Source organism: Festucalex cinctus, chromosome 12 (assembly GCF_051991245.1).
Source record: "Festucalex cinctus isolate MCC-2025b chromosome 12, RoL_Fcin_1.0, whole genome shotgun sequence".
Taxonomy (NCBI): domain Eukaryota; kingdom Metazoa; phylum Chordata; class Actinopteri; order Syngnathiformes; family Syngnathidae; genus Festucalex; species Festucalex cinctus.
Genome location: NC_135422.1, coordinates 1,132,919 through 1,152,415, shown reverse-complemented (window position 1 = coordinate 1,152,415; position 19,497 = coordinate 1,132,919). Strand labels below are relative to the sequence as shown.

Below are 19,497 nucleotides of genomic sequence, written 5' to 3'. Positions count from 1 at the left end.
GTTCACAGGACAAATTAAAGTCATATAAGTATTACTATGTGTTCTTCAACTATTTTATTATAATAATAATAATAATAATAATAATAATAATTATTATTATTATTATTATTATTATTTTCAAAATGAACTAACATTAAAAAGAAAAAAAAAGGTTGTTGCTCACAGAGACATGGGTACTGATTAATGCAAAGGACTACCAGATTGACACCCACTTTTGAAACAGCAAATTTGCTAACTATCTTTAATTACGTTATTATTTATATGGAACCAGATGAATATCAATATGAATATGCAACACTATTTCTATAATCATCATAATATTTAGAAAATCACTTGTACAAAAATCGAAGGAAATCACAAAATCTATTTTTAGAACCGGTGACTCATGTGCCCGTTGAGGGCGACGTATTGTGGCCATGGGCACCATGTTGGTGCGACCCATTGAAGTAACTCGAAGCATTTGAAGTGTTGTTGTTTTTTTTTCCCGTGTGCTTTTATTTGTAAATGTGTAATATATTTTGAAGAAAATCTCACATCCACTTTTGTGTGTTTTTAGTGGCGTGTGTGAGCTTGTTTGTGCAATTTTTTTTTTTGTTGGGCGAGGCGGGCTGCCAAAAGAACACTATTCATATTAAATGTAGGAGTAAAACCTGTTTCGTTTTTGATGAACACCTAGACCAAAAGTCTGCAACCTGTGGGCCGCTGCTCTGGTGCCACATGCGGCTCTTTTGTCTTCTCTGCCTCCCTGTGGAGCTCTAAAAAAAATTTGTTGACAAATTAATATTTTTAATATATATGTATTTTTACGGTCTCCGGTTCGAGTCCAGGCTCGGACCTTCCTGGGTGGAGTTTGCATGTTCTCCCCGTGCCCGTGTGGGTCTTCTCCGGGTACTCCGGTCTCCTCCCACATTCCAAAGACATACATGGCAGGTTCATTGGGTGTTCCAAATTGTCCCGTCGGTGTGCATGTGAGTGTGGATGGTTGTTCGATTCTGTGTGCCCTGCGATTGGTTGGCAACCGGTCCAGGGTGTCCCCCGCCTACTGCCCAGAGCCAGCTGAGATAGGCGCCAGCAGCCCCCGCGACCCTTGTGAGGAATAAGCGGTCAAGAAAATGGATGGATGGATATGTATTTTAACTTTTTAGATCAAATATTATGTTAATAAATTCATGATGAAATATAAAAATGAATAATTAAGTATTAAAAACTGTCACAGTCCAAAATTTTAAGTTATCAGAAAAAGGGAGACGGAAGATAGATGAAAAAGTTTTAAAAATGACCTAAAAATATCCAAAAAGAAAGAAGAAAATCAGAAAATTATAATAAAATGTCCATGAAAATGCCAAATATGTCAGAATTGAATAAAAAGCAGTAAATAAAATATTCAAAAAGCAATAATAAAATGTTGGATGCTGTATATTTTTCTGTTGGTGCAGGGCTAATTAGCTCTTGGGCCCTCAGTACATTAGACTACACTAACACTGTTTCAGTCATCACAATGTTCAAATGTTTTGCGGCTCCAAACAGATTTTTTATTTTTTTTTGGTCTAAAATGGCTCTTTTGACATCAAAGGTTGCTGACCCTTGACCTAGACTTGATCATATTTTAATATTGGTCATTCTTGACTTTGTTTCGGTGGTACTTGGTGTAAAAACTTTGACAACCAATATCCTAAATAAAAGGGATTCATCTGGGTTTTACATTCAGAACTAAATTAGAACTTTCAGCATATCTAATGTAAACGGGTTGACATGAACGTCAGCCGTGGAATGAAATATACTTATTTATACTTATTCACAGCGTTAGCTAAAAATACGTTAAATTTAGTGAGACACAATGTAAAACACAGTATTTGATTTAGTGCGCAGTGGATGTAAATATTTCTTTGATATGTAAAATGGAAAGTAAACAGACCAGATAACGTGACTTTAACTCGCCTCCTCCTTGACGTAGAAAAATGACGTCACGCGGTAGAACAGCCAATCAGAGAGCGAGACGCTCTGGCCGGAGCAACACTCTGAAGGCTCGTGCAGCTGGTTCGCATTTGCTTGTGTGTTGCGTGTGTGTGAATGCGAACAAGTTCATGTTTTGCTATTTTTTTTTTTTTTTTTTTTTTTTTTTAACCCACTCTAAATTATCAGTGGAGTATAGTCGGGTCGCCGGTGAGTAAGTCAGCTGTCAGTGCCACCCGGCGAGAAGAATAACACTCGAAAATCAACGCCGACTTCAATGAACTCGAAAATAACAAGTTTGCTAACCTACGCACATCCGTTGAATAGAAGCCACGACTACGCCGTTGAACCATTTTGGGTTTTAATTTTGCTTTGATGCTCTCTTTGCTGCAGTCGGGAGTCTGCAGGAGCTGACGGTGTTTTTTTTTTTTTTTGTGGGGGGGCTGTCAGTTGTAATTTACAACTGTAAAGAGTCGTGCCTTACTGTACATGAGCACAGTTAGCTCATGAAGTTGTATCCGACATCTCGGAGCCAGCAATTAAAACGCATTTGTAAGGGGATAAGCCATAAGCTAGTCAAGTCAACATGCTAAAGACCCTGACCAAGAAGCTAAGGAGACACTCACTCAATGAGATGCACCCTTTCCAACTGAAGGTAAGTTTGCACAAGTTCAATTCTTTGCACAGTCCTGAAAGCAGCTGTGAATGTTTGTCATCATTTTTCGTCATTCATTGCAATATATGGAATTTACTTGTCATGGTCAGTGGGTCTTTGCCAGATGTTTACAAGCACCAGTAAACGTGCAATGTCATTGACCCGTTGTACAGTTTTTTTTCTCCTTTTAGAAGCTACCAATTGATGTGCCAAGAATTGTGAATGACAATGTTGAGTGTATAGTTATTAGTAACAGGTTTAGTGGGCCAGAGAAGGTAGTCAAATCATCCCGAGTTTGAATTCTTCCTGCAAAAATATGTATAGTATGTGTCACCAGTAGTGTGCTTGCGGGTGAATGAGAAAGACAAATAAATATTTCAGTAAAATGTTATTGTTGTGAGCTATAATTGTCTACAGTCTTCAACCTTCAATTTTCCACAACAAAACCCGTGGAAGTGCTCCTCAATTGTTCCAGGCTGTCTAATGGCTCTTTTTGGTGTGCAGAAGGCCGCCTTGTATCCTGCATGGGTCACTAACTTGCCCTATTCACTCCACTATTGTGCGTAGACCAACTATACAGTCACATGGCAGCCATTTTGTGCCAAAGGGCTCTTGTTCAAAGGCCTGGCTGAGGATCCAGAGCAAAGTGTGCCATCTCTATTGTCGTGTCATGTTTGTGTTTGTTGCTCCGTTCGGATGTAAGCCTTCTTCCTGACCAATCGTGCGTCTGCACTCCATCAACTTCTCTGCAGTGTTTCGGCTTTTGTAACCACCCCAGAGTGATTTCGCCATCATTTTGGAAATGGCACATGTTGTAATAGGCTCAGTATTTTCTTTCACTCTTATAATTTGGAGGACCTAATGGTATTAATTGCAGAAATTAACCAATTCACCTAGAAAATAATGCACCTACAACCAAAACAATTTGGCCTGTGATGTTTAGTTGTTCATTGACTTGAACTTCCAAGTTTATTTCTGTTAAACATTACAATCTTATTGACAATTGATAATATAATTTGTTGTTAGCCTTACAGCAAGTTTTGGCGTATACGTTTTGTTAGCAATCAAACATAGGGACCATTGGTAATTTGTTAAAAGATGTATGGTTTAAATCAACAAATAGTCCACTGTAGTTGGGCTGGCTGTTGCAAAACAACAGCATTGACATTACAGTTAAATATTTTTACCTGATTCCCGGTTGGGGGAAAAAAAAAAAAAAAAAAAGCATATACCAGGCTGTTCAGTAAGTTGAAGCAGCTCAAAATGGTGTCACTTTAGGTCGAAAACATACACATTTCAAATTCTCAAAGTACATTTTTGATTACAGTGCAGTCACCCTTTGCATATAAATACTGCAAACCTTTCAATTTTAATCACAAAAGGGCTATTTCATAATCTCGGCAAAAAAAAAAAAAATCACAAAACATCCAACAAATGATCTATGTAAAACACAATGCAATAACAACAAAACAGCCACCTAACATCAACATTCAATTCAGCATGATAAGCTTAAAGTTGACAGAGATAAATAAAGCTCTCTTCATTTGACGATATCTATTGTGTAAACCCCCTGGAAAACCAATTTGGGGAAAAAAGAAAAGAACTCTTGAGAAGGGAACGCAGATGGCGGGATCCCCCTTGCAGGATGATGACCAGGCTGCAGTAGATGCCAGCATTGTGGGCAACATTGATCACGCACACCAAATTAAGTTATATACAGTATAAACAACATGTGTTCAGTGCAAGCAAGTGCTTTAATTCAGCGATTCTCAACAGATGTCATCCGGGGACCCGCATTTTCCAATTGTTGCAAAGTCGGGACCCATTTTTAGAGACTTTAGAACCTCAAGGAACATGTTTGGTTTAAAAATAGCCTCTGGAAAAAAAAATGAAGAGCACAGTATATTTTGAAATCAAACTTTGAAAAGAGTTTGATGTACCACCAAATGTAACACTAAGCTAAATGCTTAGCTGCACTGTTCGAGTGCACAATTCAAGTTAGCCGCAAAACTTTCATTGAAAAATGACCTCAATAAACATACTGTTTTTGATAGACAGTACGAACAGCCTAGGCATGGACTAGCAGATGTATATTGTGCTTTGTCTCGTGCTGCATAACCATCACTGGCAACGTGCTAATTGCTAAAACATCAAAAGTGAAGTTAGTTTTGGCGCTGAAATGGATTTATTTGCATTTCCATTCATTTCATTGGGAATCATTATCCGGATTTCTGAACGTTTCTTTACAAACATGCTCATGGAAACGATTAAGTCCAGAACTTGAGGTTCCACTGTATTTGTTTATGGAGTAAACTACCAGCGAAAGCGCAAGGCATCTTTCCTGACACGTAATCTGTTCCATGTTGGAATTTCGTATGCCTCTAGTCTGTACTGTAGTGAAAAAATCCAGAGAAGAATCCATGTTCTTTCTTTCTTTTTTTTTTTTTTTTTTTTTTTTTTTTTTTTTTTTTTAAAATAGCTGTCCGCGACCCAACCATTAAGGTTCAGCGATCCACTTTTGATTCCGACCCACCAGTTGAGAACCACTTCTTTAAAAATTATGATGCACCCGTGTGGAAATGGTCTTAGCCTTAGTTTTGTTAAAAATTAATAGATAAAATTAGCACCAATTATTAGCTAGGCAAGCATATTTAAAACGTTTTTGCAGGTTAGTAGGAAGGAGAATAGAATCTGTGATGTGTAATTTGTCCCCTCTTTGTTGTGTCGATTGCACATAATATTTTACAGCATTTAGAGATTGAGCGGGACAAAAATAATGCTGCAGATTTGGACTTTTAGTCCGCACTCGGGCTCAAGCCCTGAAAATAGTGAATTATCCATAATGCAAGTGGAAGATTTTGTCCAACCTCTCAGTGACTCTTAAACTTTACAACCCCAGTTCAAAACATTTTTTTTTCTCCCATTTTGGTTTGGCGTGTATAATTCTAAATAGAGGAATCCCACATAATATGAATCCATACACAACAAAACAAGTTCCATTTTTAAACGGAATCATAAACATACATGATATATGGTTACAAATAAGTACTTTCAGTGTAGTTTATTTTCAGGTTTGTAGGAGCATGTGCAGATTTACATTTGGCCGTGCAAATCATCGGATGATTTGCATGATAACAACTTGCCTGCTGTACATGAGGCAGCATGTGAAGTCAGACTGTGCAAAATATTCAGATGCAGAACGGTGTATCTGTCGACTTTGTAGTCTCTAACAATCATATTGTCAAAGAAGACTCCTGGTTTGATTACGGGTGAAGATCAGATATTGAGTTTAAAGTCAACCACAGCGGTCACGGATATCTCGAGGTCGCTTAGGCCGCGTTACTGAACTATTCCCAGGAGCTTAGCCTAATCATGACTAATTGTACGACGCCGTGGGTTCGACTCACAAGAGTGTGTGGGAAAGACAATCACCCATCTTTGACCCTGCCTTAGTGCGCTTTCATGAGAGGGGAGTGCGACAGTGTTCATGTCGGTGTGGCAGAGCAAAGCTGATGCGTGTTGGTGTGTGTGCGCGCTCACTGTGACATTGCCATTGATCCAGCTTAGCAAGCTGCTCAGCGATGCAGCGGACTGACAAGGATTTCATTCAGCTCTTCTCGACACACACTTTGTCTGTCCTCGCTTGCATGCACAACATCAGTTTATTATAAACGTATTATTTGCATGTATGGCGCTGTTCTGACATCCTTTGCCCATAATAGACACCGATGTAATTGGGTTTAAAATAAAAAAAAATCTGTTGCTAAATATCTCTTTGTCACTTTTTAAACCTAAAACTAAAAAAATAAATAAATACATTTCCCTAGTTACCCATTTATAAATAAGCGGCGAAGGGTCCCACCCTGCTTTCTAGCATGCACTGTTTGTGCATATATTCTCCAACAAATGCATATATTTGTACATGTGCACAAATTGCTTAAAAACCCCCCCAGGTTTGATTAAAATTAGGGGTGTCAGGCGATTAAAATTTGTAATCGTAATTAATCCCGTGACTTCAATAGCTCACAATTAATCACAACATTTACATCTGTTCTAAATGAACAATAAAAAGTACAATAAGATATTTTTTCCAAGTTTTCATATAATTGTTAACATAAAAGTGGGGAAAAAAATGTTAAACTAATAGACATATGGCTGCTTCTTTAAGTCACTGATACAGTCATTCATAACATTTAGTTAAAATTAAAAAGATGTACTGTACTGTAAAAAAACCCCAAATGTGATATTGATTTGTATTGAGGTCAATTTTTTTGCCACTAGATGGCATAATTGCATTTGTAAGACGTTGGTGACAGGTCAGTGCATTTTTCTCAGCAAACAGACCTCAGAAGTTTTCCTTTTCCAGACATTTTTTGGTAAGCATATTATTTATACCGTGATTGAGACTGTAAATATTTGCATCTAATCTAATTGTGATCTGTCAAATATGTTTCTCAGTTATGTTAGATGTTGTAGTCCTTCAACAAAGTAGAAGACGATTCCCAACTTGCACTTTATCTCTTTCTGACAATAATCGCTAACTTAAAGACGTGAATTCAGATGTCAAATAGATGAAATTTATAAGTCAGTGTTGAGTCCATTGAAGACAAACATTGATAATAAAGCCCCAGGATTTCTCAGTAGGTAAGTTCAGCTGGTAATTAAACATTTATGCATGATGTAATAAAATGTTACACACAAACTAGCTTAGCCTGCCAGTAAGGTTCAGAGTCTTCCATTTGTGAAGTATGTGGCACGGTTGTCTCATAAATGTCAAACAATAACACTTTGCTACGTGCATTTACATGTAGGCGCCAACCTGAATATGCAAATGTTTATTTATTGCCTCATGTGATGCTGAGTTAGATTTCACAGTCTGTTGTTGAATAGCGCTTAGCTTGTGTAATCACACTGAACCGGACTGAGAGGCTCCATTCTCCCTTTTTACTCTTTTTATTAAGCCATTCAGAAAGAAAAAGGAGGTGCGCGTGCGCGCGCATGTGCGTTGGTCTCGAAGGGTGTGTTCTGTATGCTAGTGTTATGTATGCGTGTAAGCATACGCACACGCGCGCAGATGGCAGCTGCTAAGCGAGGCCTCAAAGTGGTCATTACTGATTGTGAGGCACGTTACTTAAGCAGCGTGTTTGCATTGTTGATGCTGGTGTTGACGTCCTTGTCTGCTGGGACATGCTTTGGGTTAAGATTCGAGACTTGTCAAAACGCACGGAAAGACAACCATTTGATTCATCTGAAGATGGCCTTGGTCCAGTTTAACTACTATACCAGTGGTTCTTAACCTTGTTGGTGCTGAACCCCACCACTTTCCTATGCACATTCACCAAACCTTTTAGCTCCCATCACGCAACTCAACTCAACATTTATAGAGCACTTTAAAACAACCACTGTTGTTTTCTAAAGATGGAACCCAGGAGAAGCAGCAGCAGGAAGATACAATGGAAACCGCAAGGGGCTCAGAATTGAACCCTGTGGAGCGCCATACGTTCCGTTATGTAGCCTGGCTGCAACTCAAGACATTTTAGCTATGTGGTGTCTCAGTTTGAATACTAGTATGGAGGATCAAAAAATGGACCAATGAAAAATAAATAAATACATAAAATAATTAATTAATAAATAAAGTGAAAATAAAAATGGATATAAAATACAATTAAAAAATGAAATACAACAAAATTATTATTATTAATTCATTCTCTGGTGTAATAACCTTATTTATTGATTGATTGAATTTTTTTTAATTTTATTATCTGTTCTCATTGCTGCTGGACATGTAAATTTCCCAGTGGGAGCCATCCCAAAAGGATCAATAAAGTCAAGTCTAAGTCTAAGTCTAAATAAAGAGTTGCCGGACGCGGCGCTAGCTAGCAGCTAGGCTAAAAACACACCCTGTTTACATGCATGCTGTCTATGAATTGCTTATTTTCATACACTTCTATTATATTTTTCACATTTGTGCTTCTGCGAAATGAAACTAGAGCCCTCAAGGAGGCTATTTGAATCAAATAAATTTGGAACTAAATAAAAAATAAATACGTATATTTAAATATCACTTAATCAAAAGGTTCTACTCTCATATTTGTTTATTTCATGCTGCAGACGCTGCCAGCATGAAATGTGTCATGTAATGTTATTCAAATGAGGGGGCGGTCCTAAGCGTGTCTTGGCTTGGACTCGGCCGTTGCAAACTGCCTTTCGATGCCACCTTACTTCTGTACTGTTAACTACAAAATAAAATGTGTAAAACGATTTTGCCATTGCTTTCTACTTTCTATGCATCTTTGTGTGTTTACCTTCAAGTATCTCCACAGCTGCCCAGAGGTTATATGACAATGACAGACAATGACAGGCTGGTGAAGTGGTATCAGTGTGTTTATTAAATGAGCAATTTTTTGAGTACATTAATTACTGGGTATCTGTTCAATCCTATGTTAATTGTGTGCAAGGTTTTGAGCTGTTGTCGTTGATTGCCTGATGCACTACAATCAATGCAATCTTTTCCACTGGCTGCGAACTTAGATACCCTTTTTGTCGTCCCCCAGTTTTCTTACCATGGTGGTGCTGAGGGTGCTGAGAGTGACGACTCCGAGGGCGAGAACCAGGAGCTTGCACAAATTGATAGAGGTATGTGCCGGCAGCCGACCATGTTGTTGATTAATTAATCATTAATGAATGAATGTTGTCGCTTTGCTCAGAATTTTTAAGCCATTGAAAAAAAAAGGCAATTTGAATTTGAACTTACTGTTCTCCCACATTTCTCGCCAGAGAGACGGAGAAACTGTGCTCTCACCCCCTTGGCCACAAGCCAGCAGCACAACCAGGGCGCCCTCTCGCCAGCTCGTTTACGGCGTCTCCGCCTGCTCGTCGACGCCAATCTGGATCGGCACTCTTCCGAGGAAGAGCTGGAGCGAATCAGCTACGGCGACAACAGGAAGTGGCTGTCGGCGCTCCCGCCGCGCCACGGCGATCGCCACAGCAGCGCGTCCAGCGACGAGGAGGTGCGGGACCTGTGCGGCTGCGCTTCGCCCGCCGCCGCCGCCGCCGCCAGGCCTGTGGTGGAGCCCGACGCTTGCCTGGCCGCCGCCTCCAGCCCGGTGCTCTTCAGCTCCAGCCCACCGTGCAGCATCAAGCCACCCCCCATGCGCTTTCAGCTCCAAGTGGTCCAGCCGGTCACTCGGCCTATCATCTTGACCCACTTTGACCAGTCGGCACCTTATAGAAAGTATCGGCACAGCTACAGTGGAGAGCTGGGGAGGCCCAGTCTTGATTTAGAGAAAATGCAACAGGTTCGTACTAAGCTTTATTTTTCTTTTCTTGTGTGTCAATTAGTAAAAATTAAAGTAGCCTCTGATTCAAAGTTATGCTTTTTTTTTTTTTTTCATTTCTATGAATGTGTTACTTAGAGAACAACATTCATACTGTCGCATTTGAGATAACATCAAAGCTTTGTTCGATTATGGTATACAAATATGCAGTACATAAAATTGAGAAAAAAAAAAAAGCATTGATATAAAATTGTAAAGACATATTAATACCAAGATAGCATTTTTCCTTAATGTTGCATGAAATTAATGACAATTTTCTATTCTTCTAATTTCTACTTGCTGATTGTAAAATGGCCACAAAGAGGGTCTACTGAAAATGACATCACAGTTGCTCAGTCTCAGGTAACGAAGGCTCAGGCTCACCTGATCCGTGATTGCTCGTTACTTGAATCCTGAGCGAATGTGATGTCATTCTTTTTAATGCTGCGTTCGAGGAAGGTCGGAGTAAACACCTAAAATGTGATCAATTGTTTTTTTGTTTTGTTTTGGTCTTCAAAACACATTTTGACCTCCAACAAACTTGATTTCCTGCAAATTTGCTTCACTTATGTATTTATCTTATTTCATAAGCATTGCATACAGTTCATTAGTTCGCTGTATAATTTCATGCAGGGAGGAGATGGCAGCATACTGTCAGATGTGTTGTGTTCCGTAAAGTTATGTCGAATATTTATAAATGAAAAAAGCTATCCAGTTTTATAATGGAGTAAATTGTGTTTTACCAGTCACTGTATGTGTTTCCACATTTCCATCGACTTCCATGGTGAAGTCGGCGAACTTTTTTTTTTTTCCGACTTTGCAAGTGTGATTTCCGAGTTCCGTACACACTTCTTGGTTTGTTCAGTCCGACATCCCACTTTTTTTTCGAATGCAACATAAGTCCACATGCAGTGTCAAAATGGCTGCCACCTGACATGGATAAAAACGGGTGGATTTGCTGCAATATTAACTCTTTTTACTACCACACGTTATCAAGAAAACTTTGATATGATAAAGGCTTTGATCATTCACGAAAAGAGTTACAATGCTTCCATCTGCTGGCCATAGTGTTTTTGATTCCACAACGCATTGACCAGGCAGTGCTGCACTTAGACGTTGCACTGAGGAAAAAATAAAAGATAAAAAAAAACAAAAAAAACTTAGTTGACGTCATTTAACGTTTATGGCAGCTTACGTCCTGATTTTACTAATCGTTTTTAATTGTTTTTGGCGGTCAAAGAGTTAATCAGATAGCTGTGTTTAGACTAGTGGGGCATATGCGACATATTATTGTAAAGAAAATTTTGGGTTTACATTCTCTTTAACTACAACTACATTACAACAGTGTGTTTTGTTCATGTCGTGGAGTCTTGCAGTATTCACATGTGCATGAAAATTGGAAATAGTCAACGCAAAAATGTAGTCAACCCAATGACCCTCGACGCACACACGGCGACACAAATTGCGCACACTCGCTCGCACAAGAAAACAAAGTCGTCTGCTTCCCGTCGTCGGCCGGCCGACCGCCACCACGGCGGTCCGGCTGGACAGGGATGAAGGAGAGGAAGGCAGGGACGGCAGATGTCCGTCCTCGTTTCTCACAAAGGCTGGCAAGCGAGGGGAAACGATGGAGGGGTGGAGGCACAAGGAGAGGATTAAATACACAACAACAACAAAACAGCATCCACTAATGAGTCATGGGGAAGCTGGTCCACTAATCATGACAATCCAGTCAAAATGTTTGGCCCGCATCGTCGATGGCGGCTCTGCGTGTTTGCAAAGAGAGATGATGACGGCAGGTTTTAGGGCTCCTTTAGAGGTTTTTTCGAGGGAACGAGCAGATGACGAGGCAGTGTGCTGCGAGGCGAGCGGTCGAAAGGAGGCGGGGAAAGGAAGCGTGTGTGTCATGCTGGGTTATGCGACTATCATCCTGGCCGTCTCTTTGTGTCTCCATGTGTCCGTCCTCATGTCTATGAGTTTGTTGTTTGGCTTTGTGTCTGTTTGTGCGAGTGTGTGTGTGTGTGTGTGTGTGTGCGCACGCAGTCAAGTGGAATGGGAGGTGCTGCAGGGAATACAATAGGGGGCCTCCAGAGGTAGCGCACAGACAGCCCCAGTCGCCCGTTAACTCTTTAGCTGGACAACTTCCAGAAACTCGTTTTTTGGTAGAGCTGCCAGTTGATGTAGATTTTGTGATTCTTTGGCAAAAGTTGTTTCAGATCAAGAGAATCAGAAGAGTAGTGCACAATTCACGATTTTGTGATTCCATTGCACTTAGTATCAAATATTTCATGCAGACTGACGTTGATTTCATTCTGTCAGGTCATTATCGATTTATTTTTTTTTTTTCAAACTTAACATTTCACTACATTAGGACTATCAAAGGCCAGTAAATGGTCAGTTTCCCATGACTGCTGCATGTCCTTTTTCTTTAGCATATCCATAACTTCTGCAATAGGTTAAGAGGTCATCAATTTTTATCTTCATTGATTTTGAGGATCCATGCATGCTGATCCCTGTACAAATAAACTGTAGGGATGATAAGCTTCTTTCACCCGATTTCCATGAAACAACAGATGGTTTTGCTAGATTGTTGTCCTAGGAATAGGAATAAATATTTATTTTTTAAAAAGGGTCATATACATATATGAAATTCGGCATTTATTGATGAAATTAATGTTAAAATTTGGAGTCCTGTGTCCATTCTTTCGTGAGAGTTCGAAGCTATCTCCTGAACTGGAGACAATTTGCTGTTTTTTTGAGAATACCGGAGTTGTGTGGATATGGAGGGGAGTGGGAGACAGGATATTGCATAAGCTTCATTGAGTGGCTGTTTAGTTTAGTGAGTCAGCTGGATTTGCCTCACTTCCTTGATCCTACGGAATCTGTGTTCATTGCCTGCCACTTTCACGTCAGATGTTCCTCCTGTAACAAATGTTTTCATTGAGTGAATGTCTTTAAAATGACTTTTTGTAAAATTGACAAAAGCATCTTGCAGTAGCTATAGGGATGTAACGATAAGCGCAATATCGCAATATCGTGATATTAAAAGTGCCACAATATTGTCATCGTCATGTTCACACTATTTAAATGCAATACATCTGTTAAAAAAGTCAGGTTGATTTCAATTTGTGCAGTTGTAGCACCCTCTGGTGGCTAGTTGTTTTTTTTTTTTAGTGTAATTTAATTTTCATTAGGGATGTTTTGGCCCTTCTAATGTTTAAAATCGACACTAATTGTCAGATGAAGGCAAATGTAATATGCCTGTGAAGCAAGTCAATATGTGGAGGAACTCATAATGTGTGCGTACATGAACAACAAAATAATAACATAATCATAATAATAACATAACATTGCTGTTATGTACAAAAGCACAATATTGTGCTTTTTTGTTTTAGTATGAGCTCGTTTTTTTACAACATTGTGACCTTATTTAAACATCGCCAACCTCCCCACAATATCGTGATAATTATCGTAATGTGAGCTTCATATCGTGACAATATCATATTGTGACGTTTGGATATTGTTCCATCACTAATGCAGTAACCAGTTTGTGTTTAATATACACAAAGATGTACACTGCTGATACATAAGCTTACGCTATGTACATGATAGAAAGAACGATATGAAGAATGATGTTTTTTGTTTTGTTTTGTTTTTTACGTTTTTCATCGAGCTTCTTATTCTACACAGAAAATGCTGCTGAAAAAGAACTGTGGAGGAAAAACACGGACCATAAAGATTCGGGTGAGTTTTGCAATTAATATCCTTGTAACAATAACTCGGGTAAATGTGATCAATTAACAGTATGTGCAATATTTTTACAAATACATTCCCTTTGTGGCGGCATGGTGGGATGACTGGTTAGCACGTCCGCCTCCCAGTTCTGAGGACTCCGGTTCGAGTCCGGGCTCCGGCCTTCCTGGGTGGAGTTTGCATGTTCTCCCCGTGGCCCGCGTGGGTCTTTTCCGGGTACTCTGGTCTCCTATCACATTCCAAAAATATGCATGGCAGGTTAATTGGGTGCTCCGAATTGTCCCGTCGGTGTGCGTGTGAGTGTGGATGGTTGTTCGTCTCTGTGTGCCCTGCGATTGGCTGGCAACCCGTTCAGGGTGTACCCCGCCTACTGCCTGAAGCCAGCTGGGATAGGCTCCAGCACCCCCACGACGCTTGTGAGGAGCAAGCAGTTAAAAAAAAAAAAAAAATGAATGGATGGATTCCCTTTGTGCTGAACCATATGGAGCAGTCCATATTAGGGCGTCCATTAAAGCAATGATAAGATTGCAAGTTTGACTGAACCCCCCCCAGCAATCCAGCCTGTCTTGTCGCCAGCACCTTGATGTCAATCCAACTACATAGTGGGACAGCATCTGGCAGCAGTGTTTGTTCTCATTCCCTGCTAACAGCATCCATGCTTGTGATATCTGGCAGCTGATAGTTTGCTTCGGAAAGGAATCATTTATTGTACCGCCTTTAAAACATTTACAAAATACAGTATTACATTTAGTTAAGTGCACATTTTATTGCATATTGAGACGTGACATTTTCAGGAAATTATGATATTATAGGGTACTAAAGGTGTGGATCACAATCAAAGAAAGTGAGAAAATAACTCCAATCAGAAATGTAAAATGTAGCCTTGTTTTGGTCTTGGATGCATTGTTCAACCACCCACGCTTAAGTTTGTAAAAACAAAGGCTGTTGACGATTCTTGCAAACATCCTCTATTAATTATGTACCTTCTGTAAGCTCTAACTGTGTTGGGTTTGAGATAGTCGTGCATAAGGGAAGCATGCTGGAGAAGCCGATTCGACTGGTACTTGGCATGGAGCGGACGCTTCCAGAAGGATGCACAGTGTGCTGAGAACAGCGACGTCATCGTCACCTTGTGTGGGATAGTGTCAATGGAAGCTCATCACACACTTGTTTACGTACAGTCGCGCTTGCACCAACTGCAACAGCATCTCCCAGTGCGGAAGAGTCACAATCTGCATCGAAATCAATGGAACAGGAGAGTGGTGATGATGATGATGATGATGCATGCGAGGAGGAAGGAGAAGACGCTTTTGCCGTTCCCCCGTGTGTGATTACAAGGGATGAAGTCATTTTCCATTTATAGTCTGGCCGGCTGCGATCTGTTTTAGCTGCACCATTACACAGAGCGATTGCTCATTATTCTCCTCGCGTTTTTCACCGGTGCGGTTGGAAGTGTTGTTGTCCCCGTCGCTGACGCTCGTAAGATTTCCTTGAAGGGAGAACACAGACATTCGGCCGCGTGAGCCATTTGGAGGCGTATGTTCATTCTTTATACCGTTTTGTGTTATTGCAAGTTCTCTTCCTCTATGACTTCCTCTTTTTCTTTTCTTTTTTTCACTTTTCTGGCCGGCATCCAGAAGAGATATTGGATCTGGATGCGGGCCCCCCCAGCTTCGAGCAAGCATGCGAGCCGTTTCGAGTTTGAGGAGGTTGAGGGTGACAGCGTGCGTTTTACAGCACACGTTGTGGGGTGGGCGGAGGCCTGTTACATGGAAAGCAGAGGAAAACTGCAGTGGCTACTGCTGGGGCCTCCTTGTCCCCATGGAGGTGAAAGAGGGAAGTGGAAGTGAAGAAGAGATGAGGTGATGAGCGCTTCTCAGGCTGCATCAGCCAAAGAGCGCTGGCATCCGGTTTCAGGCACCAGAGAAAAAATGTTGTGCTGGATGTGGGAAAGTATTGCGAGGGAAAATACTCAGTATCGTTTTTGGGTGTTTAGCATGTGGTGCTTTTGAGACTCGTTGGCACAGTCAGCTGACTTTAGGCAAGTGCTACTTGGCAGAGCGTTCAGTCAATTGACCTTATCATAAACCACGCCCGCATGACCTTGTAGACCAATCGAGACGCAAGACGTCATGTCTGCGTCGGCGCTGCCAATCCAGCTCCAAAGGCGAGAATTTTATTTTTATTTTTATTTTTAAATGGTTCAACACTGTCGTCACGGCTTGTGTAAGAGCGATAACCGTTATCCCGATCGACTGGAAGGAGGTGTCCGATTTGTTCCCAAACCCAAACCCTCAAACAACTACGAAAAATGTCTGCACCCGATCAAACTTTGTGGAAGACCACACATACCAGTCAAATTCCGCCAAAATGACCAGAAACTTCTAAAGCTAATGTTGTCCATTGTTGTTATTAGCCAAAGGCTAATGATAGCTCCGGGGAGCTAAGCTAACCTCCAACGCGTTTGTTGACTTACTATTTGCTATAAATGCCAACGAAACATTGAAACTATGAGGTAATAAAAATTCATTCTTACCCTGCTTGACTGGAACAAAGTCCAAAAACTTTGGTTTTGCTGACAATCTGTTTGAGTGAGTGAGACTTTTTCTGACTTCTGTAGCAGCAGGCAGCGATGTGCGTTTCCTTTGTTTTCGTCCAAAATTGCAAAATTGGTGAGGGAGTGAAGATAGCCAGTCAGGCACTCAACTGCAGCAGTTTGTTTGGACAGAATTCAGTCTTTAACAAGAAATAGTAGGATAAAAGTAGGATGGACTTTTTCTGGGCTATGTTTAAGTATATAAGTTGAACTGCAGCCACGAGATGTCTTCGTGTGTCTGGATAGATTTCTCATGAGCTCCGTCCTCTCCTGCATCTGGAGCTTAACTTTGTCTTTCTCGCCGTATTTATGAGTTCACAAAACCGTGAGAACTCCTTTGAGTGATTCATCAGGTTGACATCCCCTCAAGTTAAAATGAAATTGATCACATTGGGGTCCATCCGTCTTGTTTTGTGGTCTTCATCTTTCTCAATCCACGTCTGCCGCTTCTGGACAAAGTGTTGCTTTACTGCCAAATCCAACAAAGTCATTTCCTGTCTGGAGGAAAAATGACCACAGCTAATTTTAGACTGAGCGTTCGCAGAGCAGGTTGCTGCTCTTGCTGGCTATCAGTCTGAAAGTGGAAACTCATTTATGTTGTGTGAATACAAAAAATTGACAGTGAGGTCACTACTACTCGACATATTCTTTGCAATTATCACATCCACTGCTTTGGTCTTTGGCTCAAGGGCAAAGTGATAAACTATTGATTTAATGCCCGGATCAATTTGTGAACGTGAACATAACTGAAAAAAAGTTGTGTGAACATGACACAAGGTCTGCAGAAACATCATTACAGACAGGAAAAATCATTGATTTGGTGTCGCAGAACTTTACACTCTCAAAACAGTTGGGTCAAAAGTAACCCAATTATGGATCAAAAATGGACTTTATGGGTCACAACTTTCAGTGTTGTTTTATACAAAATGACGTTTGTTTGTTTGTTTTTTTAAACCCCAAGTTGGGTTAAAATTGACCCAAGTAGATGATCTGACCCAATTTTTTTGGAGGTTGTTTTGTACAAAATTATATTTTGTTTTTTTTGCAAAATGAGCCATAAAGCAAAAAAGTTTGGTCAAACTGAACCAGGTTGATTTATAGAAAATCACCCAAGTTGTGACCCAAAGTTAAATCAAACTGAGCCATGTAGACGATCTGAACCAACTTTCTGGCTTGTTTTCTACAAAATGAGGAGTTTTTGATCAGGCCATTTTTGACCTCGAGTTGGGTTATTTATTGATCTTTTTGAGGTGCAGCATGAGCTAATACACAGTGACAATAAATGAGCGCATTTTGTTTCTCTTTCTCTTTGGTCAGACTTTGAGCGGCAGCCGTCCTCCGCCCAGGTACACGTACGATCCCTCCATTTTCGCCTTCCGGTCTTTGAGCACAGTGCCGGTGTCCGAGGATCCGCCCTGCTCGTGAAGAAACCGTCCGCCGGTCGATGAAGCCGATCCCTCCTTCTCTCAAAAAGAAGGACTGTTAGGAAAACAGACATTTGTTTGCTGGTCCAACGATTGCACACTCAGGTATTCCCCATCCCGTAACGTAACAATGTCACTTTGAATCTTACTCGGCAAGTCCCATCAGCTTTTTGCAGAATATGATGACCTAACCGTAACATTTCGAAGGATATTTCAGGTTTTTGTATGTACGGCTGTCGCTTTGACTTTTGCAAGAAATGACGTGACAAGTACGAGCCGCATTTAGCTTTGGATCGGATCACTTTCAAGGGAAATAATACCGCATGTAAGACAATCAAATGTTTCTTCCTTCGCCGTCACGTATGTTGACGTGTCATAAGGTGATTGGTAAACAGCCGATATCGGAATGTTTCGATGCGAAACGTCACGTTTGCCTACCTGGAAAACGGCTTCTTTGGATGTGTTATTCTTTGAATATGCAGGTCATTATGAGCTATAACAACACGTCTGACGGTAGTTCAATCTTTTGATGTACATTTTTCAATGAATAATGCCATTGTTAGTCTGGGTCGATGTATCCTCTTTCCTTGCATGGGTTCCACTGTTTTGCAGAAAGAGAGCTACATGAGACTAAGGAGTATAAGGAATCGTTTTCTGCACATTTGGCAAGTGTAATTGGTGCTGTGTATTGCATCGCCAACTTGTAGTGTGCCATTTTGTTTTTCAATATCGTACCTCGTTACTTTTTTAGGTAGAAGAGGACCACCGCTATATGTCTCTTAATGCCTTGAAATAACATTCCTGTCGTGTTGAATGGAAGCTGAGGTAGTTGTCCGCTCATGACTCGAGTTGATCAATCGATCGAAAATAAACGATGTCGCCACTGTAACTAAGATGTCGCTGAAATGAATGTAACATTGGGACAAGTTTGTCGTCCCTTGTTGCACAAAATGAATCAATAAATGTTCTGTGGCCTCTTGTTTAAGGGTGATTGTTTTGGGGGGAAATATGAAAGTGATTGATGGATATTCTGAAAATTCATAGAAATAAGGCAGACAGACGGAGGATGCTGCCCCACAATTCACCGCAAGTTGAATCTTATGGGAGGGAACTCGATACGAGTGGCGTTATAAAAGAGCTCAGAACAGCCTCCAAAGAAATGAAAGGTCAGTGTTGGATTGCACCATCCGTCGTTTGAGCCAAAATGTACTTCAAGGGAGACGTCACTGGTGAAAGTAAATAATCAAAAAGCGAATGTTGTTCCCAAGCCACAAAGTTTTGAACAGATGATACAAACATGCAACAAGGCACATCAGCTCCAAGTTTACAAACACAAAAATGACACGTCCCACGAAAAGAACACTGTGAAATATGGAGGAGGCCGTGTTATGTTCCGGGACTGCTTTGCTACATCTGGCGCAGGGTGTCGTGAATCTGTGAAAGCGACAATGAAATCTCAACACTATCAAAGTATACGAGAGAGAAATGTGCTGCCCAGTCTGATTTTCAAGTTTGCTTAAATTTGTTCTTGTTCTTTTATGATCAGTCTTTTATTAACACAGGGGGACCAAAATTCGGTGAATGTTTGTGTTGAAACAATTTTATACAGCCAGTAGTAGTCCTTGGATCCATTTTTATCGTGTTTTTAGGGACACTCAAACTCTTAAGTAGAAGAAAATATACTTGTGTTTGTGTCATCGTTCTTCCTCTTGCAATTGTTTCTACCTAGTTCACATTCCGCGTTGTCAAGTACTCGATCCCGGTTGACTTGGCTTCACTCTCGACTTACGTCTAGAAGGT

At 40.6% G+C, this 19,497-nt stretch overlaps 1 protein-coding gene across 1 annotated transcript; it reads left to right on the top strand.

The window, feature by feature from the left end:
• The first annotated feature begins 2,013 nt into the window (after positions 1-2,013).
• LOC144031211 (uncharacterized) lies at positions 2,014-18,677 on the top strand. The gene is made up of 5 exons (XM_077538086.1): positions 2,014-2,608; positions 9,163-9,244; positions 9,386-9,906; positions 13,615-13,668; positions 17,591-18,677. The coding sequence occupies exons 1-5, from the start codon at positions 2,540-2,542 to the stop codon at positions 17,696-17,698; spliced, it is 834 nt and encodes a 277-aa protein (XP_077394212.1). The 5' UTR covers positions 2,014-2,539; the 3' UTR covers positions 17,699-18,677.
• Positions 18,678-19,497: the final 820 nt, after the last annotated feature.

Coding starts and splice junctions, on each gene's coding strand:
- LOC144031211 (XM_077538086.1), top strand. CDS start 2,540: ATGCTAAAGACCCTGACCAAGAAGCTAAGGAGACACTCACTCAATGAG. Junction 2,609..9,162: donor TGCACCCTTTCCAACTGAAG/GTAAGTTTGCAC, acceptor GTCGTCCCCCAG/TTTTCTTACCATGGTGGTGC. Junction 9,245..9,385: donor GCTTGCACAAATTGATAGAG/GTATGTGCCGGC, acceptor ATTTCTCGCCAG/AGAGACGGAGAAACTGTGCT.